Source organism: Lacerta agilis, chromosome 3, assembly GCF_009819535.1.
Source record: "Lacerta agilis isolate rLacAgi1 chromosome 3, rLacAgi1.pri, whole genome shotgun sequence".
Taxonomy (NCBI): Eukaryota; Metazoa; Chordata; class Lepidosauria; order Squamata; family Lacertidae; genus Lacerta; species Lacerta agilis.
Window position 1 is genome coordinate 62,424,435 of NC_046314.1, and position 27,092 is coordinate 62,451,526.

General features: G+C 40.5%; 1 protein-coding gene across 2 annotated transcripts in view; it reads left to right on the top strand.

Moving 5' to 3' along the window:
* Positions 1–27,092, top strand: part of SASH1 (SAM and SH3 domain containing 1) — a 190,668-nt gene that overhangs the window by 30,327 nt on the left and 133,249 nt on the right. Inside the window, exon 1 of one of the 2 annotated variants that reach the window (XM_033143958.1) lies at positions 10,243–10,650. The exons of the other annotated variant lie outside the window; for it this stretch is intronic. Coding sequence (XP_032999849.1) covers positions 10,648–10,650 — 3 coding nt within the window. The 5' untranslated portion in view covers positions 10,243–10,647. Of the gene's footprint in view, positions 1–10,242; positions 10,651–27,092 lie in introns of those variants that run through there. 2 annotated transcript variants of the gene reach the window in all.

Here is a 27,092-nt window from a genome sequence, read left to right on the forward strand (position 1 = left end):
ACATCATAGACTTTAGTTATGCAAAACTATGTGATATTTTATAACACACTTAATTTTCAGACGGTGTTAAGAGAATGCAATCAGGCTTGCTCTCAGACTACATTCTGAGACTGATAACTGGCATTTATCCTTCATCACTTGTAGAGGTGAGATGATTGTTCAGTGCTCTGCTACAAAAACTAGAGATATGTTCAGTATTCAAATACATGGGTTGGATAGAGGGGTTTGAGAAATATCAGTAGAAGAGGCAAGGTCAGGTAAGTCTGAAAGCTGGAGTGAGGCAGATATGACCTAGGTAGAATTGCTCAAGGCTCTCAGCTAATTAGATGACTGAGGATCAAAAAGAAGTTGCAGTGGGGCTCTGGGGAACCCGGATATCTAGGGAAATACTCTTCCAAACTTCATCAGTAAAGGAACTATTAATTATCAGGATTCACTATTAAAATTTATTAGTCGTTTCCGTAAACATAAATGTGAAAAGGAAATCTAGACCTTCCTGGTACTCAAAATAATGTATTAACCAACGTGAGTGTTTGTGTGTGTGTGTGTGCGTGTGTGTGCGTGCACGCGCACACACACACACACACACACACACATCTTTAAAAGAGATTCTGTCTATGTAGGCTTAGAAATATATTCAGAACATCTTTTTATGTTTGTAGAAGTCATTATTCCAATTCTTGGACGTCATAAGATCTGTCAGAAGTTGGAGGAAAATAATAGCTTTAATATATAGTTGAACTATATATAGTTCCCTCCCTATATGTACTTTCCTTCACAGCTTTTAAACACCTAAAAAAAAAATTACAAGGAAAGCTGCATCATGACCAGCTGCCCTCTAGGAGGCAGTATTAATCCTGGATTTCCTGAGTGGTGATGCATTGCTAATGTCCAGAAAACACAGGCCAATACACATGCTTTAAAACTTTTATTTGCATGCATGCTGTCTGGGCCTAAAGAGAACAAATTAAGACAAAAAGTTGAAGCATCAGGCCAATAATAAAAAGCGTGCAATTATTTCAGATGTATATACCTATTGACAATATGGGAATATATGTCATGTCTGTTTTGTCAACTAGGCTCTCTTGTTTTACTTATTATATTATTATCTAAGTGATGTATCTGAGGAGAAAGAAAAACCTGAGATATGAAATATGAAAGGTGACTAGATTCCTGATCTGAAAAATACTGTGTTCGGTGGACTTTGATGTTTTCACGTAAGCTTGCTTTAAAAATACAAACTTACTGTTCTTGGGCTGTAACTGGCGGCCTAGAAAACATGAGGTGCCAAAATTGATTTCTGTCCTTGGTCTGAAATATAGTGTAGGAGACAGAAACTGCTTCTAATAAACAATTCTGCATAAACATTGCCAGTGGAATCACCTCATTGGATAAGGCCTTTTGTCTATTGTGGTTGGTTGGTTGGTTGGTTGATTAATAGGGACTCTGTGGGGTCAGAATCTAGAAGGTCTTAGGGTGATATTTTGTGTGTCCAATGAGCTCAATAGGAGTCATGTAAGAATGTCACCTTTCAGAAGTATTCACAAGGAAGTCAATGGGATTATTTGCCTGGTTATTCACAGCCTTATATTTGTGAATGGCTGACCCCTTATTGTGCCTCATCCTTTGCTTTTAAATTGTGTATTATTGTACTCACAAACAGTGATTGATTTATGCTAATAACATTAAAAAGCAGGAATTTTTTTTAAGTGTACATTCCTATAGGAGTGTCTTTAGATTTTTAACTTTGAATCACCACCTTCTTTTGTGCATAACTATTTGAAGCATGTTTTTGTTTCTATTGATCTTATTGTATGGTCTGGCATTTATCCTCTATATACTTAGAGCAACAGAAACAAGCTCTCAGTTTCAAAGCTACTCATAGACTGTCTTAATTACCAAGAAAATGGAGAGCTAAGAAAATGGAGATATTTAATAGATTTTTCACTATGTCGAAAACCATCCTATTTCACAGATATGAACCACATACAAATGCCTATTCAAATCTATGAATGATAGTCAGTGTACCTTATTTTTTTTATTCATTAGAGCATCTACTGCCCTGTACAGATATTTATTAATTTAAACTTTGTAGACAATCCACTGCATCCTTCTTTACTTTGATAGAAGCAGAAACTAAAGAGTGAAGGGCATGCTCCAGAGGGACTGAAATCATAAAGAGAAAGAGGAGCATTCTTGCTCATGTTTTACATTTATCCTTTAAGTTTGGTGGTGCACTGTGTGAATATTTAGATATACTCACAAATCCTGTACAATTAAACCTACATTTCACTCAGGTTTGAAGGACAAAGCTCCCAACATATCTTAGTAATTATATTAATAACAAATCTTTATTGTGGTGCAAAGACCCATAGAACAATTTCAGAACAAAATACAGTTAAGACAGCCAACCACAAAAGAGAGAGAAACCGAGGCGGTCCTTTTGTTTTGTCTCGAGCTCGATGCTCTTTGTTTCTTTTGACTTCCAAAAGAAACTTTGCCACGGTCAGTGTAATATCATTAGACCTATCATCCAAAAAATATTTAATATGGGAGGCTTCAGATTTTCCCAGCAGATTTGCCAGTAGGGCTTTGATCAGTTGGTCCCTTGCTTCCTCGTACTGCCCACAATGCAGGAAGACAAGCACCCCCAAACTGCGGCCCTGCAGATGTTTTGGCCTACAACTCCCATGATCCCTAGCTAACAGGACCAGTGGTCAGGGATGATGGGAATTGTAGTCCAAAACATCTGGAGGGCCAAAGTTTGGGGAAGCATATCTTAATATGCTTCATGCAATCGACGTCCTGAGAACAAAAACAAAGCCTATTCTGATAAGGGATGCTCTCAGTCTACCATTTAGTCTGGCTTTGGTAAATAAACGCTGATGGGTTGATACAGAAAAGTTCCTAAGAACATATCTTAGCTTTGGACTGCACATGGCCATTTCACTTCCATGGGTGTGTGTACTGCAGAGGCACAGTGAGTTCGCTCTGATGTAAGGGATCCTATGACTGACAATTGTGAGGTTGTGCTTAAGTAACTTAGATGAGACTGAAGGGGCCTCTGGGTGGGAGAAGGCAATAAATAAGTGATGACTTACCTTAACAGAGACTCCTCTTTTTGTAAATCGTTAATAAAGTTTAGATTATGTTTATGGACATCCTGGATTCTGCAAGTTATTAATCTAAGAAAAATGCATCATTAAAGTTGGCTCTATCCTGCTGATATGCAGCCATGTATCAGGTAAGCCATTTTTAAATTGAGACCCTCCAAAGATCCATATTTTCCAGGAAAAGTCACGGATTTACAGAAGCCATCCTGGTTTCTGATTTGATGCCAGAATGTCCTGCTTTTCCTTAGGATGTCCTATTTTCATTGTAGAAATGTTTGGGGGGGGGGTATGTAAATTGGCTGTATTTTCTAACCACAGCCAATGTAGACTTGAGACACTTACATCCCAATACAAAAATGCCCACGGTAACACTTTAAAAAACAGGGATTTTGATTGGTTGCCTTGACAATGCTTTGATTTCTCTCTCCTTTTTTAATAAAATGGCTCAGCAGTAAACCTTTGAGAGAGAGCAAAGGATAACCATAGGAAACTAGCATAACTCTTCATTTCCCTATGGAGTCTAGTCATAAAATTGTCTGAAAAGGGAAAAACAGTGAAAACAAATGTAGATTAATAGTTTTCTGTATGCAAGATTTTATGAGCGCTCCATTTGCCAGGGCTCCCCAGCTCAGCTGTGCTGTGCATATTGGGAGAAGAGTAAGCAGACCAGCTTGCTTCATGCTCTGTTGATGAATACCAATGAGGCTGCTTGTGACAGAAACAGGCATTACAATCTGTGTTTGTATTATGACAAACTTTAAAAAAAAAAAGTTTTCTTTTTGTTTTTTTGTGCATCTACATATTCAAAACCAGTTCAAATTCAGTGCTGTTGGACAATCATTTCTGGAAAAATAGGGACTGAGCAATTGCAAACAACTTTGTTTAGTAATAATAATAATGTTTTTTATGTTTGACAAAAACAACAGAAAATATAAATAACTAAAATAACAATTGAAACAATAATAAATAAAATGTATGTTTATAACTGAGATAACTATGAAGCACAGCTGTAGCTCCATAGTAGAGCAACTGCTTTGTGTGCAGAAACTCCCAGGCTCAATAGCCAGCATCTCCAGGTGGTGTTTGGGAATCTGAAACCCTGGACAACTGCTGCCAGTTAATGTAGACAATACTGAGCTAGATAGACCAAGGGTCTGACATCGTATAAGCCTGCTACCTATGTTCCTAATGAAAAGTTACACTGGAACTTTCAAAGCTGTTTTATTCTGATTCAAACTATTGAGCTATCAATCCCACTATTATCCACTATGACCAGTGGTGGACCTTGGGGGCTCAAATTTTGGCGGTGCCCTGTGCAATGCCAAAAATTGCCCCTCGCCTCTTGCCTTCCATTCTGCATCATAGTTGTGGCACTCCTGAGGCTCCACTCTCAGCATGGCCACACTGCTCATACTCCCCTAAATTTGCCTCTACTAATACTGACAGTGGATTTCCAAGCAATCAGATCCCTACTACCACATTTGTCAAGCAAAGAAGCTGAGACCTACCTCGTGAGTTGTGGCTCCTCCTCACCAGGAAACTTCAGTGGGAAACAAACTTTAATTAACACTGCTACTATACAAACATCCTACAAGGGCATGCCTCAAAATTGTCCCAATCTGTTCAGGGGTTTCTCCCAAGCCTCTGGAGCAGATCTGGAGGGGGCAGGGAACATGCAGGGAGAGAAGAGGGAGAGGACACCTGTTGCACAGGTTGAAACCAACATAATTGGTTACAACTTTAATCATGTGAGTCACCCTGTCTCTTTCATGAGGATCATGCCCCCCACCAATAACACACTTGAACCCCAATCATTACCGAAATCCGCATGCAGCTACTCTGACAGTTGGAATAAAACAGCAACAAAGTTTGGAAACCCTCTGATCCATATACAGTATATTTAAAAATAACCATTTTTTATTGTTTAGATACTCTCAGCTCCCCGTCTTGCCCTGAACTCCCATCTCAGGCCTCCAAAACCTGCCAAGAACTTAAAGTGAAACAAAAAATCATTTACTTCTGGAAAATTAATCCACACTTGAACTGAGTGCAGTGCAAGCAGCTAAAAACAAACAAACAAACAAACAATACCCTCATCTAGTACTAAAAAAACCCTGCATGTATAGAACAAGTATCATCCTACTGTTCCCTAATGCAGATGACTCCCCGTGAAGCAGAAAAAAAGGTCCAGGATTGACCAGAATACTCTTTTCCGTCAATGGTCTTTTCATAGAATTCAGCTGCATGTGAGACTATATGCACCCTTATACCCAGTTACTTAAGAGAAAGTCCCATTCAACGCTTCACACAGAAATAGAAAACAGCAGCATATCTTCAAGGACTTATGCAATTGGAGGGGAAACTGTGTCATTTCTGTTCCTCCTCCATGCCTGCCCTCCTGTTTCCAACAGCAGCAGTCTGAAAGATGCTGTAGGCTGCAGATCCGAGCACCTTGAGGATGGCGCCTTGCAATGGTGACACTGTGATTGACGGCCTGGTGCCCACATAGCTCTCCAGAACTAGCAGCCAACAGCCTCCCCCAGACAAAGTTACTAGGATAGGTGGCAAACTTCCTATTGGGACCTGGTATTCTCTTAAAGGTAAAGGGTTTTGTGATTTTATGTACCCAATGCTGCGCTAGTGTGATTACCGGTAGTTTAAATCAGTGTTTTTCAACCACTGTTCCGTGGCACACTAGTGTGCCGCGAGATGTTGCCTGGTGTGCCGTGGGAAAAATTGAAAAATTACTTTATATATAGTCAATATAGGCACAGAGTTAATTTTTTTAACATTTTCTAATGGTGGTGTGCCTCGTGATTTTTTTCATGAAACAAGTGTGCCTTTGCCCAAAAAAGGTTGAAAAACACTGGTTTAAATCACATGAGTGTCTGAGATAGTGTGGAAACGGAAGACAGCCTTATCTCTTCCATCTGGGAGTGTTACTATACTGTACTTTCACTTTTGCATGTACACTTGTTTTGTTCTGCCAGAGCCTGGAGAACACAGACGTGAAACATGGAGTTGCTAGAAGACTTGTGTGCTCTTCTCATATGAGAAGGGTCGCAGAGAAGCACTCTGGAGTGAAGGGACATGCCATTCCAGAGACATGCCTACTGGGAGACGCTCAGATGTACTGGGGGTCTGCTGTCCCTCCCAGGAGCGTTCTGCCGACAAAGGGACCCCTGACCATTAGGTCCCGTCGCAGACAACTCTGGGGTTGCAGCTCTCATCTCACTTTATTGGCTAAGGGAGCTGGCGTACAGCTTCCGGGTCAGGTGGCCAGCATGACTAAGCTGCTTCTGGCAAACCAGAGCAGCACACGGAAACACTGTTTACCTTCCCGACGGAGCAGTACCTATTTATCTACTTGCACTTTGCCATGCTTTTGAACTGCTAGGTTGGCAGAAGCAGGGACCGAGCAACGGGAACTCACCCTGTCACGGGGATTTGAACCACCGACCTTCTGACTGGCAAGCCCTAGGCCCTGTGGTTTAATATACCGGTCCTAGGGAAAAGCTTCTAAATGCCCCAGTGTAGTTATGAGGCTGGTCTGAAATTACCGTACTTGCAGTGGATGAAGGCATGGATCTTTGCCCTGCAGCTGGAACAGAACATGCCCATACTGAAGCATGATGGTGCAATCCAGCTAAGGAAATCATCCATGTAGCACTCGTTCGCACATGCTGTTTCAAATTCATCAGATATACTGGCCTGAGCTGCATGTTAGCGCTTCGTACCACTTCCCCCCCCCCAAAAAAAACATATTGGGCTGTGTGTGAGAGAAAGGAATGGTGTTAGGTTTCTGTCACATAGGAAGCAAGTGGTACAATGGGCTTAAGCCATGTGCTCTTTTACAAATGTTACAGCCTGGTTCTAATGGTTTGGCAAATACATTGCAAGAAGAGCTGAGATCTAACTAGTTCATACCTCCTATGGCAGCTTCCAAATATGTCACCTGATTATGTGCTTAAAATTAAATTGGTATTTTCCCCATATAAGCATAAAATCTTCTTTTCTGAACGAAAATCTTAAAAGGAAGTCTTGAATGTATATTCAGCTTACTTGGCCCAAGATACAGTGAGCCACTGAGAAGTAGTGTTTACCACTGTGTACCCTGGCATCAGTCTTCTTCCTTTGCAGCTGCTATTTACCAGACAGTATTTGTACTGAATGTTGCTGGCAGGAAATGTGGTCTACTAATACTGAGAAGGACTGAGAAATTTTCACACTCCGTGCTGCTGCTGACTGCTTAGAAGTATTCAGATCTGGGATAGTTCTACAATAGCATTGTGCTACAGCAAGTTCAGAAAAAGGGAATATACTCAGTGGCCTTTATTGTGCTCATCCTTTAAGTGGGGTGGGTAGGACTTGTCCCTTCTGAATATATGACTATTTTAGATTTTCTATATTGCTGATTTCATATTTCATTTTACTTTTTTGTTATTTCTACTTGCTAGTCGTTTTGGCAACCTGAGTGCAAAAATGTGAATAACAACAACAAATATCATTTTTACTATAAGATACAAAATGCACAAGGTTATATATTTTACTGGGTCACCTTCTGGTGTAAAAATATGTGTTTCCAAATTATATGGAATATTTCTTCAGGACTTCAGCCTGGGCTCTCACTCCCAATTCAGACACAGAGGGTCTGACCAGTGGCATTGGAGGGAATAGTGCTGGAAACTGATGCAGGGTCCGCTGCATTATGACTCATCACTGGACCCCAGAATCAGGGACCTCTGAATCAAGACCTCTTGAGCTCGTCCATACCTTTAGAGTATGCACCCTCTGAGGAACTGGTCCCTCCATGCCAGGGACCCACATACCCCATGTCAGCCTGTCAGTGCAAGCAACGAGCCCAGAGAGAGTACTCAGAGAGGAGGAGGGCTGTTCTGGACCTAGAGACATAAAAGGCTTCAGTTTAATCACTGACAGAGGAATTTAAAGCTTTTCTTGGTTCTGTAACCACTATTCTGCTTTGCTGTCTTGTCCTATGATGTGGAATAGGCTTCTAGTCAAGCGTAGGACAATTTCACAAAAAAGTATTTACATTTTTACACCTATCCAAGATTGGTCTCTTGTTTGCTTTGATCACTGCAATAGTTATCTATATTTATCATAGAAAGAGCCAAAGGCTATGTTTTTTGGCTATGAACGTAGCACAATGTTGACACTTACTGTTGGCCTCCTGGTGTGGTGATATATACACAATGTACATATTAGCAAGAGATCCCAAAAACACCGAAGCTGCGGAAAAAAACAAATTACTACAGACACAATTATCAGCAATATTAAATATAGAAATTCAAAACAATTTGAGATGGATGAGGCAAAGAACATTTGAATTTGCAAATAAACCCAGTAAATTATTGGCTTGGCAGTTAAAGAGAAAACAATAGTACTCGCAGTGTTACTGCTTTGTTTTTGGAGCTCAAACAGCAGCATAGTCATGAAACAGCTGAAATAAATGAACAATAAAGGCATTTATTTATTTATTGCATAGAATAGATTCATTCTTCGTTCTGATAGCAGGATTCTAATCTTGGAGCTTTAGTACTTCTTAGCATTGTAGTTTATTTAAAAAGAAATACAGAAAGCAGAATATGGAATACTATAAATCTTGAAGTCTGTGGTTGTTCACTATTGTGGAATGCTAATAAAAGTATTTTACACTGCCAATTTGAACTAGCATATAACAATAAAAGGTACTTTGTTTTAAGAACTGTAAGACTAAGAGACAAAAGTGAGGGAGGAGATTCACTTGGGAGTCATAAATGCTAAAAGGGTGTTTTCATTCTCACCTTGAATGTGTCTACATGGAAATAAATCCCACTGAGATTAATGGAACATAGTTTATAGCAAGCAGACTTTGCACTGCAGCCTTTATAGAGAGATGGTAATCAAATATTACTTATTCAGAATTTGTCATCTTGGAGAAAAAGTATGGCAATATATTTACCGGTAATTGCACACAGGATCTTTTATAACAATCCTAACAAGAGCATGATCTTTTATAACAATCCTAACATGAGCATGAAAAGGGATGAGGGTGGCGCTGTAGTCTAAATGACAGAGCCTAGGGCTTGCCGATCAGAAGGTTGGCGGTTCAAATCCCTGCAATGGGGTGAGCTCCCATTGCTCGGTCCCTGCTCCTGCCAACCTAGCAGTTTGAAAGCACATCAAAGTGCAAGTAGATAAATAGGTACCACTCTGGCAGGAAGGTAAATGGCGTTTCCGTGCGCTGCTCTGGTTTCGCCAGAAGTGGCTTAGTCATGCTGGCCACATGACCCAGAAGCTGTACGCCGGCTCCCTTGGCCAATAAAGCGAGATGAGCGCCACAACCCCAGAGTCGTCTGCGACTGGACCTAATGGTCAGGGGTCCCTTTACCTTTACCTAGGATCTTTTATAACAATCCTAATATGAGTATGATCACCTTAGTTCATGAACAGCCTCCCATATAGCCTTGGGTAGAAATATAAATTTGGAAGTGTTTTTTAGTATTAATTATTAAGTTGGCTTTTAATTAATGCTTGCCTTTTCTTTAACATTCGTGGTCACTCAGATTGTGGAGGGTATATAATTCTTATCATATTCCTGATTAGATACATCTGTAGAGTGACCCTGTTCCTTGTTAATAAACCCTGCTCTTGACAATAGATGAGAGGTTCTTCTAAATTGGATTTGGACATGCATATTCAAGCACAAAGTGTTACAGGGAGAATTTTGCCACTCTGAAATATTTTATGCTTCTCTTAGGCTGAAATCCTACACAGGGAGTAAACCCCACTGAAAAGAGTAGCACTTACTTCCAAGTAAGCATGCATCACATTTTTGTCCTAATTGCCTTTATCTGTATCACCATCATTGGTAAATAATCCTGAATAACGACATCACAGCTGGAATAAAAGAAATAAGGAAAGAAAAGGAGTAGTATGGAAAGGATTACAGAATTAGGTAGGCTGACAAAAAATAGTCCCAACAATGGTAAACTTAGAGCTAGAATGAGCAAAAATGCCTACATTGCTACCGGTAGCTGTTTAGAAAATCAGCAGGACATGGGGGATGGGGAGAAATCATTGCCAGGAAGCCAGTTAATCATAGGAAGTCCTGCCATTCTCACCATCTGCATTTGTTTGTTTGTTTGTAAGCAAGCGGTATTGAAAATGACACTTAAGATTGCCCCGGGAGGGGAAGGGGGGATGAAGAAAAGGCCAGAGGCTTCGCTACTGCTGGGAGGCCCTGCCTTCCTTTGAAGTGAGAGCCAGCGAGGCCCGAAAGGCCTTAACTCTCCCTGGAATTGCATGAAGTGTCTGCAGAGCATTTCTCTCACTTTGCGTGTATTGATTTATTTTCCCCTGGTCGGGACGATGCATGTGGGTTCAACGGATGACATTTATCCTTAATGTGGAGTTTATAAAATAAAGTGCCAATTGTATTGAGGATAGTCGTTTCTAGCTGATGTTGTGAAGTACAGAATAGTGTCTGAAAGGCCGCCTTTGAAGAGAGAGCTGCTTTTTGTATTGGCACGCCATGGTAAGTAATGATGGCTTTTAGATCATTTTGGGTTTGGGATATTTTGAACCTTCATGTAACACTGATCTCCTTGCACAGATGCGTTTTCATTTATGTACACAAAGTCAATTGCAGCTACATTTTATACTGATTATGTATTTGGGATATGCAACTTCTTGATTTTTTAATCTGATCTTTCATGCAAAATTTAGGAATGAAACCTATACTTAGTTTACTGCTCAGCAACTCCCAATTGCACTTCAGTAAATTTTAAATTGTTAGTTACATTCACTAAATGATTCACTAAGTGAACTAGGTTCTCAAGCAAATGTGTTTAGGTTCAGGGTTTAAAATACCTATAATCATGGCATAGCTCTCATATAGCTACTGCAAAAAACCCCAAACAATTTTTCAGGTAATGGTACCTAAATAGTGTTGAAAGAAACAAAAGTAAATTAGAGAGAGAGAGAGAGAGAGAGAGTGCCAGTTTTTAACTTGGCATTAAACACTTCTCAATTAACAGGGTAGCCTTATTAGGTCTGAGTACCTACAAGTCCTCTTTAATACTTTTAGGTTGACATTTTAAGAACAATTACTTGGACATAAGCTCTTTTTGAAATCAATTTTCTTCAAAGTAAATATATTTAGGGTTCAGGTCCCAACCAACAAATGCTATTCAAACACTTAACTACTGTAATACTTTCTCTCTCTCTCTCTCTCTCTCTCTCTCTCTCTCTCTCACACACACACACACACACACACACATTTTGTGTACTAACACACCAATATACATGCATTACATAAACACCAATATACATTATGGTGGGGTGGGGGAATATTTAATTCAAAAGTTGTTTATTTAAAACATGGCCAAAGGAGGAAACTACCAATATTTAGCTTGTATTCCAAATGAAATGATGCAACCAAACATGAGTTTGGCTTTGATGATACATTTTCCTAATTTGGTCTGAAAGAACTGCAGACAGCATTAAACACAATGCCCTCCCCCTGAAACTATTTCCCCATTAAATTATTTACCTAGTTGCATACATAGACCCTGATGCAGAAGCATATGTAACTCAAATTTTAAAATACCAAATTGTTATATTGATCCTAATAAAGATTTTTATTGTACCTACTACAGGCAACCTCCCCATTTATGCAGGTTCAAACCCAGAAGTGATCCAAAAAAGTCACTAAAAGGGGTGGGATGGGGCAGAACGGGATGTTTGCAAGCATTCTCAGTGGTGTTTCAAATATACACTGCGTAAATGGGGGGTGGGGGTTTGCCTATACTTCTTTTTGGTGTGTTTTGTGTTACTTCTGGGTACTAAACTGTTGGCTCTAGGTTACTATTGCTATGTAAAATATTACATAAATATATGTTAGACAGATAAAATCATAAGGCTACAGGGCAGTCATACCTTTAAGAGAACCAACCACAACATCACAAAGTTATGAATAATTTAAAAGCTTGCTCATAACTCTTTCTCATACTGGATGCCACAATAGCACTGTGTGTTTTCTCTTTTTAATCCTGGGGACAGAACTGGAAATAACTGTTTCACTTTTTAAAGAAAAGTGTGGAGAGAACAGCTATTGCTTCTTTGACTCTGTAGTCATTGACGCAACCTGTAATCTGTTCATCACTCAAGAGACTAATATAATTGTCCACAGAATTCTTCCTGCACTCCATCTTAAGACTGTAACTTTTAAACTGCAGACATTAGAACTTTAACAACATGCCCTACTTTTTCTCCTCCTTCCTCTTGTTATGTTTAACTTCCAACCTGAAGCATACTCACAACCCTGGGACCTTTCTAAAGTACCGGTAGTTTTTAATAAAGGTATTATTAGCATAAAGCAACAGTGGGGAACCCTCCTGTTCATGGGCCTATTTATTTTAGACCCATTAGACTGCTTTCGATGAGCCACACCCACCCACCCAACATGTGACGTCAGATTGGCAAGTGAGACTTGTACTCAGCACCTTTTAAATTTAGCACCAAATACAAGTTCTGTTGGGATTGGTTCCATTTAGGAGCTCCTGGTTTTAGCTCATTAGTTTTTACTCATTTGCAATGTGATTTGAACTCAAGCCAAGGTGCAAAGAAACAATGGATCACCTCTGTCATAGTGACACTAGGTAATTGAGAGGCCCTGCTGAGCGGGGTTTCTCAGGGTCCAGGTTGTTAGGCTGGACAGTTTCCCCTTCCCTGGTGTAAAGTACTATTAATACATCTGATGGACCATGTTTGCAGTGAGAGTTGTGCTGGACTCACACTAATTAGGGAAGCTCAGCTGGCAGCAGTTGCCAGGAGTGGTTTTTTTTTATCAGCTTATAGGGGAATAGTAATGAAGTCTACTCAGAGGTAAATTGTATTGAATTCAGTGGGACTTACCAGCCAGTAAATGGAATTAGGATTGCAGCCCACTGTGATTATGCCTGAAGAAGGTGGATGTTGCCTCAATTATGCATGTACTAGTGGCATCAAGAGTGGATTAATATAAGGCATTTGTCTTTGAGGCCATTTTAAAAGATGTTTCTGGAACTTCAGCTGATGCAAAATGCAGCTTCTTGGGCATTGGTTGGTGTCCAGGCTGTTGAAACCAGTTACATTTATATTGTGCCAGTTGCCTTAGTTGCCAGTGTGTTTCCAAGCCCAATTTATAATGTTGGTGATAAATGGTTTGGGACCAGTTACACCCATACCAGCCTCCCCATCCCTAGTAATCACCTTAGGTGCCCATCCGTGAGAGCACTTAAGCTGGCAGGTATGCGGAGCAGGGCCTGCTCAGCAATGGTCTGACATTTGTGGAGTTCAATCCCATGAGAGACTGGACAAACTTCTATTCCTACAAGCTTTTAAGTGGATTCTAAAGACTCATTTGTTTGCTAATAATTTTATGGAGCACTACTATGGGGCAGTGCAACTTGCGTTTCTGGGAATTAGTTAATGATTCTGCTGGGCTGACTAGCTTATATGGTTGCTATTTAAAGAATTTGGGGCTATTTAAAAAGTTTTAATTGCATTTTGGCATTGTTCATTGGTCGTCTAATTTGTCTATAGCTGTTAGCCATTTTCTAAGCGTTGTTTTCACACACAAAAATAGTGTGATATAAATCTATTAAAGAAGTACTGTGAATTTGAGTCCTGCCCTCCATGGGCCAGTATGACTACTTACAATTTTTGTTGTTGTTGTTGTTGTTGTTGTTGTTCAGTCGTTCAGTCGTGTCTGACTCTTCATGACCCCATGGACCAGAGCATGCCAGGCACGTCTATCTTTCACTGCCTTCCGCACTTTGGCCAAACTCATGCTAGTCGCTTCGACAACACTGTCCAACTATCTCATCCTCTGTCATCCTCTTCTCCTTGTGCCCTCCATCTTTTCCAACATCAGGGTTTTTTCTAGGGAGTCTTCTCTTCTCATGAGGTGGCCAAAGTACTGGAGCCTCAACTTTAGGATCTGTCCTTCCAGTGAGCACTTGGGGCTGATTTCTTTAAGGATGGATAAGTTTGATCTTTTTGCAGTCCATGGGACTCTCAAGAGTCTCCTCCAGCACCATAATTCAAAAGCATCAATTCTTCGGCAATCAGTCTTCTTTATGGTCCAATTTTTGTTAGTTAAATAGTAATAACAGCAACAGTTATGACAATACTCACAGTAAAACAAGAATAAAGAATTCTTGTAAACAGGTGCATTATGCCTTCACCTGGGGTCTGTAAGCTATATAATGCTGATTAAGTGTATTCAGCTTGTTGGTAGGGGTTTGGTTGTGTGGCATATAGTGAATGGGATGGGTTTCATGAAGGATGGCTCCATACTTGTTGCAAAAATGATTTCTGCTAACACACCACTGTTAAACTGGTGTTCCCCATAGCAAGCATGTAAGTGTTGATGGCATAACCTTCATCTTTTAACATGCCTAGGTAGCTGCTTCCAATGAAAGCTTCCAATACATGAGCCTGAGTATGTATGTTGAGATTAAAAGTGCAGGAGGAGGAGGAGGTAGGTGTCTTAATGTCCATGTAAAAAGCAAATGGTGATCTTCTGAAACAGATACAGTGTCTCCATCAGAATATAATAAGGAGGAAACACATGTCCTCTTTTCAACCTTTTTGCTGCACTAAAGATCATAGAAAAAGAGAGGAGATGAAGCCCTATTCAGCCAAACCCCTTACACATTCTGCATGTGGGTGGGAATATGCCAGCTATCCCTTCCCTTGACATGCCCTTCAACTAGCCCTGCGCCCTCATGTTTTAATCTTTGGCATAAAGGAACCCTGATAGAACATGGGGGCAGCTCACTTGAATAGGGCTTAAGCGTCCTCTCGCATCTAATCTGAGGGATATGCCTTAGCTGTGGCGCAGGCAACACAAGTCATTGCTTGCACTGTGCTGTAGCTAAACCCCATCCAGAGGCTTGGATCATTTGAAACATTTCCATGTGTTCACACTTGGGAATTTCCTTGACAATTTATGTACTTTCTTCTTGTATTTGTTTGTATAGTGAAGGCCAAAAGTCTGAATACGATTTTGCCAGGTGGGGAAAGAGTGCAGCGGATATGGAATACAGTGCTTATTTTTGTGACATTTTCCCCTTAACAGCCTTTTAAAAAAGCACCTGGGAGCCAGCCAGCTTAAACGGTTGGCAGTGTTAGAATGTCTTTCATAGCCAGCTATGGAGTGACTTCGGGGGCAAAAATAAAGTTTATAAGCCATTATAAAAGATCCACTGTCCCCAGTTTATTCAGAGGAAATCTTTAAACTCTGCAATTTAAAAATAAAGACCCGCCTAAAATTGAACTTGAATAACAGTGAGTCTCGAGATGAATCAAATGCAGCATGATTTGTTCTACATAAGTTCATAAGTTCACTCTAATAGGCTGGAAAAGCCAACCATGCTGATCAAACATGACTAATAATCATGCAAGAGATTGATGGGCTTGTTTTTCTTATGGGGCATGTGAGGTAATTCCCTGACAATTAAGTTTCCATTGTACTGCCAAATAATACAAAAAGCTTTTTGCGTCGTTGGCTTTCATGTAAAACTTCACAGCAAAGCAGCCAGCACTGATTCTGCAGTCTAATACTTTCTTAACTTCCTTGTAGTTGCTGTCACAACCTAATTCCAAGAGGGGCATGGATGTCTCAGATGGTTGTAGGGTAGGCATTTTCTCTAGAGGTCAATCCAGGACATTGTTGCTGCCACAAGAACCATTCTTTTAAAATCAATAATTCTGAACAATTGGTTAACTTTGTGAAAATCCTGTTTCCATCAGGGGCTTTCTTCAAATAGCTAGTCTTTATACAACATGAATTCACGTATTCATTGACTGTAATGAACCACTTCAATATTTTAGTAAAACCACGTTCTTTCTCCCCCCCCCCCCGACAAACAAAAAACCATGTGTACATGCACAAATCAGAAACATTGTTAAAATGAAAGCATTTAAAATTAAAACATTGCCCTATGATGCAGTTTCTGTGAGAGAATAGAAAGGCCTGGATATTTACTCCATTTGACTTTCTGCTACATCTGTCTGCTCTTCCAGATCTGCAGCAATCAACATGTGTGTTGCCCAAAGCCAAAGTGTGTCCCTGTGTCCATGGGCTTGATCCAAAAATAGCAATCACTCACTTTGATCTGCAAAAGATCTTGTTTTCTTTTATAATGAAAATTCCAACAAAAACAAGGCATAGTTTTCATGGAGACTAGACAGTGTGCTCTGAGGAAATCACACATGCATGGCCACACCTGTTTTAATTGGTCATCTAAATTATATTTGCATATACACAGAGTGATCTGCATATACTCGAATTCTACATAACAGCCTTGATTAATGTGTACGTCTTACTCATCCAGATACACAGGGTAACGTTTTTGTTTTTGCTTGAATCCAGGGCACAGCTCATGATCCACTCTTTATTATTATAACATGGTTAAATAGGTTACCGTAGTCTCTGTGATAGTAGCCGGTCCATGTCACAGAGGGAGTTGTATGGGTGAGTGGGGATTTGAACCTAGGTCTCCCTAGTTTTTCTCAGACACTAGAATTACTGCCTCACCTGGCTCATGCCCTATAATTTGCACATATGCATAAATCCTATTCAGTGTTTGTGGTTAGCAAATGTTACTCTATGTAAGTATAAAGAGCTACTATACATTGGGGCAAAAAAATCCTAACTTCCTGTATTCTGAATGGGGCTAAGATTGAGCAACATATCACTATTTTTTATTATTCTGTGATGAAGAGTGGCATATAAGTGAAATAAATAGATCACTAAAAACATTAAGGCTAAGAACAGACAAATATTTAAATGCATTAGAAATAAGAAACCTCAGTTGGGCCTTTAAGACATAACAAGGAATTCAAAGGTGGAGTAGAAGGAGATTACAGAAAAGCTGGATGAGTTATTTGTATTTTCGCACAGGAAGATGTAGAACAGATCCTTGTAACTAAATTCACTTTCTCAGGAAGGGATTATAAGGAAATGTGGGGCATAGCAGTGATAAGAGATGGAGTTCTAAGCCTAATTAAAACACAACTTGAAAAAAGAGACAATGAACATATTTTTGTAAACTGAGAAATATTTAAAAACAATATTTTTTATAAAAAAACATAAATTAAGTAAAAACTAACAAATCACTAGATCCAGCTGGCATCCACTCAAGAGTTCTTAAAGTACAGAAATGTAAAGTTGCTGATCTTCTAACAAAAATATGTAATTTGTCCTTATGATCAGTCATCATACTTGGAAAGTGATCAATGTAACACCAGTTTTTAAAATAGGATCCAGGCGATATATGTGAAATTACTTGCTGATGCTTAATATGTGTTCCAGGAAAACTGGGGGAAAGCATAATTAAAGATAGAATTACCAAACATATAAAATAACAATATTGCTGATTTATTTGAGAGTGTCAGTAAACATAAGAAAAATAGATTATCCATTAGACATATTCATTAGTAATAATAATTAGTAATGGTGCTTTTTTCTGGGAGGGAAAGGTGGGGGATCTCACCACAAAGTTTATTTATTTATTTGTAAGTTTTGTGGCAACATGCCATATTTTATTAAATAATTCTTGACAGTTGGAATAATATGTAAATGCACTTTAGCTGCTCTTTTGGCTGCAGTTCTCAAGACAGAATTGTGGTCTTCTGGTCAAACCTTATTTTTAAAGATAAAGCAGAATAATTTGTCAATGACCTTGTTATGTGATAACCACTCATTTCCTATATATATGATATTTTGAAACTTCCATCATATATGTATAATCTGGTGCATTCCCTCCTGATTTCCAGCATATTATCACTATCACTTGGGTATATCTCTGCCAAATGATGCAGGGTCAATTACCAAACATATAACATTGTATAAAGAAAAATTATGTTCATACTGGGCAATTAAACTTTATTAGTGATAAATATTTATTTCCAACTAATATTCAGAGTGGGACGCGCGTGGTGCTGTGGTCTAAACCACAGAGCCTAGGGCTTGCCAATCAGAAGGTCAGCGGTTCGAATCCCCTTGACAGGGTGAGCTCCCATTGCACGGTCCCTGCTCCTGCCAACCTAGCAGTTTGAAAGCACATCAAAGTGCAAGTAGATAAATAGGTACTGCTCCGGCGGGAAGGTAAACGGCGTTTCTGTGCGCTGCTCTGGTTCGCCAAAAGCGGCTTAGTCATGCTGGCCACATGACCTGGAAGCCGTCTGCGGACAAACGCCGGCTCCCTCAGCCAGTAAAGCAAGATGAGCGCCGCAACCCCAGAGTCGTCTGCGACTGGACTTAACGGTCAGGGGTCCCTTTACCTTTAATATTCAGAGTACCCCTGCTTCCAACAGCAGAAGTAGAATATATCAATAGTACATATTCATGATGGCTATATGTTAGCTCCTGGATCAGTGGTAACACACTTCTGAAAACCAATTAATTGTGGACAAACTGCTGAAAGAAAGCCCATTACGGCTTCTGACTCTATGCAGTGTGCAACCACTGCCTTCTGGTGTCCTTTGAGAGTTTCTCCAGCCTGACTAACCCTGAGAGGAAGGCTAATAACTACTCCATCAGTAAGGAGCTTTGTGACCAGACAAATGGTACACCTGTTTAAACAGTTCCACTTACCATAGCAGAATGACCAAATCAGACATGCAAGGTACAAAGCCATTCAGCTCCATTCTGCTTATAGACAGGATCTTAATTACTGTACTACTTTTTTCTTTTTGGTGGTTAACATTTTCAGATCAAGCTATTTTACATCTTTACATCTGAGAGACAACAGTAACATTTGGAAAAGGGAAAATTGAATAAGCTTTAATGTAATCAGGGACTTTACTGAGGTTTGTGTGTTCTGCCACAAGTCACTGGTTCTCAGGCAGCTCTGTATGAGCTGCATAATTTTCCCTTCAAGGCACATCTTTTGAATTCCAAACCATTTGCCGAGAAGACTGATCTTTCAGCCTATGTGCACTTCAACAGATAAACAGATAAAGAGTAACCAAACGTTAACCAGGTAAATTGAATGAGAGAGGAGCTCATTTGACATGACCCATGTCCCCCAGAAAACCAACCAAAAATGTTGATGAATTAAGCTTTTTCTTCTAAAATCAGTTAAAGTTCATTATTTTTTTAAAACCCTCAGGGCCATTTCACAGTAGCGCTACATTAGTAATCACAGGATGTTATTTAAAGTCCGTTTCACTCACAGGATTAAACTGTATGGTAGAAATATTCTAAAACTTTCCCAAGATGACTGCTGTGGTAAAAGCTAGCACAAGAGTTGCTTTGTATTATAGGAATACCAAGACCTGTAGCAGAGTGTTTGCTCTTTCTCCACCCTAAGCAGGTGCTTAGCGGATTTGGACATTTGCTGAGCAGATGGGGTGTCATCTTAATGGTGCATCTATTTGATGGGGTCTTAACATGAGATTCTCAGTGTCTGAAATTATATGGGCATTGGACTTAAAGTGACTTCTTTTTCCTTGAGATAAATATCCTGTTAACTAGCTTGCCAGAGACAGTTCTTCTATAATAAGAACATACTTTGTTTTCATGGTTTTTATTATTATTATTCTTGACATCACACATAAAACATCTTTCACTTAAATATATTTGTTTCTACAAGGAATGTTTTTTTTTGTTTGCTTTTTTAAAGCATGGTGATTCTAGGAACTTCTTAACCCTTAAATTGGTAAGGCCCTGCAGCCTGGCAGCAGGCAATCTAAATACACCCATGAGTACTGGTAATTTGCAAAATAATGTCCTTTATGATGTATAACTCATATTCTGGATTTGAATTCAGGTCAAAGATGAAGATTCCAGGCTGCATGTTCACACCTGTAGTTTCTTGACCACATAAAGATTATGTGTAGATACAGTTGTGTAGGTTATTAAAAATGTTTGTATATTTAAGTACTGGTACTCATTACATGCAGAGTTACACAACTTTCTATATTTCCCACTCTGTGCTCCTGATCTCAGCATTGGGTCACAGGACATGTTTATGATTTGGGGTTGAATGTCTGAGCCATGTGCTGGCGTGCTGGGGCATGGACATGTGGATGTTGTATATGTTGTGCATGACAAAGGCGGAAGAAGTTGGGTGGCCATATTTATATAAGCACCCACTGTCCACCCCTCCTCCTTGATCATTGGCACCCATGTACCCACCCTTTGGGACCAAGCAGGAATCTGTGTGTGGGGTATTTTTTAGCCATTCCACAGTGTGTCTTGCTGGACTGGTTACACTAGTGTGAATGCTGTGTTTAAACAGGTTCATTTGCCAGGACACTGCAGGAAAGAAAGAGAGCCTGGTAAGGTCAACTAGGTGAACCCCTTAGGTACCTTTGAGAGTGATAGGAGGCTCCCAAGGCCTGCAGCTCTGAGCTAGGGGACCCAAGATAGGATATGGACTGCATTTGGAACCAACTTCTCTCATCTGCCTGGAGCTATGGGCCCCCAGGGTGATTATGAAAGTAGGTCTCCCTTTTCCCCTTAATGGTGCAGTTTGGGGAAGGGACAGGCTGCATTACATGATCACAATGGGACATAGTCATATAGCATGTGATCATGATTTTTAACACCTTTGTTTTTTACTTTATGGCTTGATATTCCTTTTACGGATGCAGAGCTTGTGCATCCACACTTTTTGAAAATAAGTATTCAAAGCTGGTTGCACAGAACTGAATGTCCTCCATTAGTGAGGCACTTGTAGAAACATCCTGCAAATACAAGTAAGTATAGACATACATACCGGTAATACAAAACTGGGGAAAGTCAGCATACTTGGTAGTGAGTTCCTTGCCATGTCTTTCTTTTCTTTTTTTCAATTGTAACATCAAACTTATGTTTATTTATTACAGAATAACAAGCATGTGGTTTCATAAACCCAATGTCAGACAATGTCAAACATGGGTGTCTTTCCAGACCTATAACTCCCTCTACCGGCTCTCCCTCACTTAACCACCTCTCAGCTATTTACTTGTCTTCTATTCTCCTAATTGGTCTTGACTCAGTTTTCCTGTTACACTAACTTCACCTACTTACACTCTTTCCTAACTCACTCCCACTCCAACCAACCTCCCAATTCCAACCCACTCCCACAACTAACTCGCTCTCTCTCTCAACTGCCAATTAACTGTCACTCTGACTCTACCTGCTCTGGGTTCTGATTGGTAACCTGGTTTAACTATTTCACCTCCAGCACCTTCATGTTACCGTCACATACCTCCCCCCTTAAGAAGTTTCAATTCAGGAAGGTTAACTTCTTAAAGTTACACTCCTGATCAAACTCCTTGCCATGTCTTTCAAAGCATGACTTCTACATGACTCAAAAGCACATGAAAGCTACCTAAAAAGCAACAACTGAAATCACACAATCAGCAGACAAGTTAGAGCCTTGTAACCCTGTGAGATTTTAATTCAAAACTAACAAAGCTGGGATCAAGTCAAGACACACAATGGAATGGCAATATCCCAAGCATGAATACATTTTAATTGCAGAGTATATGTGAGCTAGTAACAAATCCTTGCCCCCGGCAGCTGTAACTGAATGGATCCTGCCCTGCTGAAACATAACCGTGTATGAGAATTTGTCTTCCTTTAGCTTCAGGCTGCCCTTCTGGCAACTGTCATCCACAATCATATCAATTACATAAAACCAAGTTTGTCCAACCATCTTGTCTATACACTGACAGTCTAATAATGTGACCTGCTGTATTTCTCTAGCTGTATTTCTAAGGGAGCTTGAATAATCACAGCTTTGCACATACATTCATGTACACCCACAGACCCCCTCTGTGATGTCATGCTCTACAAAAAAAATGCAGGCAAAACTCACTTCATAGCTTGCCATGTTCTGCAGTATTCATTACAGACACATTATAATGTGTAATGACTTGCACAGGTAGAGCCTAAAGGAAAAACTAGTTAACGCAAATGGTGGAACACTAGCACACAACACAAGATGCTGTGTTGCTGAGTTTAATTAGTAGCCTATATGTAAAATTCATAGAATTGTAGTTTCAAGGGATCCCAAGGGTCATCTAGTCCAACCTCCTGCAATGTCGGGGTCTCAACAACTACATCATACAATACAGGTGGTCATCCAATCCCCGCTTTCAACCTCAAAGGTAGGAGAGTCTACCACCTCCTGATGGTGCCCATTCCACTGTTGAACACCTCTTCCTGATATTTAGTTGGAATCTCCTTTCTTTGTTCGGGTCTTAGCTTCCAGAGCAGGAGAAAACAAGCTTGCTCCATCTTCCATGTGACAGCCCTTTAGATAGTTGAAGATGGCTATCATATCTCCTCTCAGTCTCCTCTTTTCCAGGCTAAACATAACCAACTCCCTCAAACATTCACCTTCTTCTGCACGTGTTCCAACTTCTCAATATCCTTCTTAAATTGAGGTACCCAGAACTGGACACAGTACTCCAGATGTGGTCTGACAAAGACAATAGAGTGGTACTATTACTTCCCTTGATCAGGACACTATACTTCTGTTGATGCAGCCTAGAATAGCATTCACTTTGTTTTGCTGCTGCATCACATTTTTTACTCATGTTAAGCTTGTGGTCTTCTAAGACCCCTAGATCCTTTTCACATGTACTATTGGCAAGCCAGGTGTCCTCCACCTTATTTGTGCAGGTGGCTCTTCCTGCTTAAGTGTAGAACCTTACACTTGTCCCTATTGAAATTCATTTTGTTAGTTTTGGTCCAGTTCTCCAATCTGTTAAGGTCATCTTGAATCCTGATTCTGTCTTTTGCAGTATTGGCTACCCCCTCTCATTTTGAGTGGTTGCAGTGACTTAGAAGAGCCCTATTGGATCAGACCAAAGGTCTATATAATACAGTATTCTCACTGTGGCCAAGCAGATGCCTTTGGGAAGCCCCAGGATGTGAGTACAATAGCTCTGTCCTGCTTATGCTCCCCCAGCAACTGATATTCAGAGAGGTATACTTCCTCTGATACTGGACATAGTTCATAGCCCTCGTGACTAGTAGTCATTTATAGCCTTATCCTCTGTGAATTTGAGTAATTTGGTGGTGCAACAGTAAATTCAGAGGTGCAGGCACTCTTCCTTCAATATCAGTCTTATAGTTGAGTGTTGACAGGATTGTAGCCAAAGCAGGACTGCTGAGAAACGAGGGAACACCCAGGGTTCCAGAAAAAACCCAAAAACCTTTAGGGAGAAGAAACCTAAGGCAGCAAAATAAACAAAACTTTAACCCAAACAACCTAGTGAAAAAGGACCTTGCACAGTGGCCACAGAATGCTGAGTATCTGTTGGGATAGGAAAAATGGGAAGAGTGGAAATGAGTATCTTGGAGAAGGGGATAGCCTTGAACCCTGAACAGGAGCACATCTCAGTGCCATACGTATTAATCATCATTTATTAAATTTATATCATGATCTGCCTCCCAAAGGAACCCAGGGCAGCATTTTGTTGCTGTTTCCACTTGAAATAGATATGCATAAGATATTAAGAACAATGTGCATCATTAAATTATTCCAGATGCTCTTATGTAAATGTTTCCTCTTTTCAACCAGCTTTGTGAGCTTTCCTGAGGGTCACACAGATTTTGGTACATCATGCATACAGATTTTTATCATCAGTTGGAGCTGCAGCAATAAAAAACCCCAGACCTTTTGATTCATTAATATGGCAGTCCGTTCTAAATGAGAGCAAATGAAATGACTGCATATTCTCCACATTGCCTGTGTTCTAAGAATATCAAATATTTACACACTATTTTGGGAACTGGTATATTTCAGATGCAACCAATTCTCCTGCGTTGGTTAGGAAGCCTCTCAAAACAGGAGAAGCCAATTCCAGGAAAAACATCCGCCTTGTAAACAGAGTTTCTAGTTTAAAAAATATAGTTGTTATCCACATTTATGTCCTCATTTTTCACTGCACAGCACTGAGATACTGTAGCCTAGGGTTTTTCAACCTTTTGGGGTCCATGGCTCCCTTGACCAACTACATTCTTTCTGTGGCACCCCTGTGGGGCTCAGGAGCCCAGTTATGTCACCCCTTGCCTGCAGAGATGGCAGCCTCTCACCCTTTTTCAGACACCCTCCTTTGTGGAGTGTTCCCATAGCCCCCTCTCCCCTCTCCTTGGGAGTCCTCCGGGCAGCAGCGCCCCTGGTCTCTGAGCTGCTCACCCTACCCCAAATAGAAGTACCGGTACCTCTTCACACTGCCCCACAGGGGCCTGGGACTTGACTGTCCATTCCCAACAGCAAGGGATGGCAGACTGGCTGGCTGGGCTCCCTCACCTGCTTGCTTGCTTGCTTACTCTGAGGCTGCCTTAGCTCCTGGCAACCAGCACCCCCTGATCAGTCCCAGAGGCACCATTCGCTTGGGGAGCTTGTATCCAGGGCTGCTGCAACAAACAGCTGTGCAAGCCTTTGGGAGGCAGAGATGCAAGAGGGCATCGGAGGAGGGAGGGAGGGAAGGAAAGAGGGACAGAGGCCAGTGTTGCCCGCGGCACCCCGACCATCATTTAAGGCTGAAAACCACTGCTGTAGCCTAATTCAGCTACATATGTCTACTCAAAAGTACCAGTAAGCATTATTGAATTCAGCGGGGTTTAGTCTTACAGGCAATCTTAACCCTACTTATCTAAGTGCCATGACTTTTCCTGGGGCTAAGCCATTGAAAGGGCAAGTCAGTTGGCAGTCTAATCATATGCATGTTTGCTGGGAAATGAATCCTACTGAGTATAATGAGACTTGCTTCCTATTCCCTAGTAAATGTAATGGCTTATTGTTTTCAGTTTCCAAGGTATACTTGGGATCCAATCCAAAACACTTTCTAAGAAGTTATCCCTATTAAACAGAAGAGAACTCACTTCTGAGAAGACTTCAGTAGGACTGAACTGTTAATTCCTTTCTGATATATTTTGGACTGGGGTTTTGAGGGGAGAAATTTTAATAGTTTTAGTTTTCTGTATTATTCATGCAAATAATAGCATAATATAAGCACAGTATAAGAAGTAAATAGCTTCAGTTGTTGCTGTTGTTGTTGTGTGTGTTTGTGTTTTTACAAGAAACATGGCTAATTGCTACAATGTGGATGAAGGTGCCAATCTGACTATACATTTGAATGTAATTAAGTATAGATAGGCAACATTGGCATTTGGATGTCCATCAGATTTGCAACCACACAATGTAATAAGGTGTTAAGACACAAAGGTTGGGTGATCTGGGCTTGTTGTTGTTGTTCAGTCGTTCAGTCGTGTCCGACTCTTCGTGACCCCATGGACCAGAGCACGCCAGGCATGCCTATCCTTCACTGCCTCTCGCAGTTTGGCCAAACTCACGTTAGTAGCTTCGAGAACACTGTCCAACCATCTCATCCTCTGTCATCCCCTTCTCCTTGTGCCCTCCATCTTTCCCAACATCAGGGTCTTTTCTAGGGAGTCTTCTCTTCTCATGAGGTGGCCAAAGTACTGGAGCCTCAACTTCAGGATCTGTCCTTCTAGTGAGCACTCAGGGCTGATTTCTTTAAGAATGGATAGGTTTGATCTTCTTGCAGTCCATGGGACTCTCAAGAGTCTCCTCCAGCACCATAATTCAAAAGCATCAATTCTACGGCGATCAGCCTTCTTTATGGTCCAGCTCTCACTTCTGTACATTACTACTGGGAAAACCATAGCTTTAACAATATGGACCTTTGTCGGCAAGGTGATGTCTTTGCTTTTTAAGATGCTGTCTAGGTTTGTCATTGCTTTTCTCCCAAGAAGCAGGCGTCTTCTAATTTCGTGACTGCTGTCACCATCTGCAGTGATCATGGAACCAAAGACAGTGAAATCTCTCACTGCCTCCATTGATTAATTTAACAGCAGATCTGCCATAGGAAATCATGGGGTTGTGTTTCCCCTACCACTTTTCTTGAGCTTCACTCTTAAAGGTGCCTAAGGGTGCTCACCAAACCTTAACTACCGAATGACTTTCCCATACCTACATTCGAATATGTCAAGTACATTCAAATATGTTAAGTACACCCACCGCCCAATGAGTACATAGTAGGAAAGCAAGGGGGGGGAGGCACCAAGGCCAGTCGGCTGATGGGAGGAAAATGCCTACTCATTCCCAGAGAGTGACCAGAAAATGCCTATATTAAATAAAGGGTGGGGTGGGTGGGTACAGATAAGCCAAAGACACTGAATGAGAGATGGAGTGGGTTTAAATAACCCAACGTCTAACCTCACAACCCAGGCACCTGTGCAAGTCTATAGGCTCAATTTAAGTCTAAGCATCCAAAAGGGAGCCTGACACTGCAGCTGGTTTGGGGGCAGTGGGATGCCAGCCACAGTTCCTGAACCAGCAAATGATATGCATGTGGAAGCTTAACTGGATGTCAGGATTGACTGTATGTCATATAAAGTTTATATATCCAATTAAATAAAAAAAAAATCCTTCCAGTAGCACCTTAGAGACCACCTAAGTTTGTTCTTGGTATGAGCTTTCATGTGCATGCTAACTTCTTCAGATACATGCACACGAAAGCTCATACCAAGAACAAACTTAGTTAGTCTCTAAGGTGCTACTGGAAGGAATTTTTTTATTTTTTATTTTGTTTTGACTATGGCAGACCAACATGGCTACCTACTATAACTAAATAAAAATTTGTGTGTGACTAAATGTTGAAAGAATATGCCAATAACTTTTGAACAGCAACACATCATATATCACAAAAAGAATGTTCCATAAATTAGGTAAAAACTGCCATCTTTAATTAAATGTGATTATTGAGCCAGTCCTTGCAACAGATGCAAAGTTTTGTACGTTTTGGGGGATTGGGGTGCTTTAAAAAAATATAGCAACAGTCTACTCTTGAAGGTCAAACTTTTTCTTTCTTTTTTAAAACTTCCCTAGAAATGCATCTTAACAGAACTTGAAAAGCTTTTGTATTATCACTGATGCGTTTGACTGGTCGTGGAGA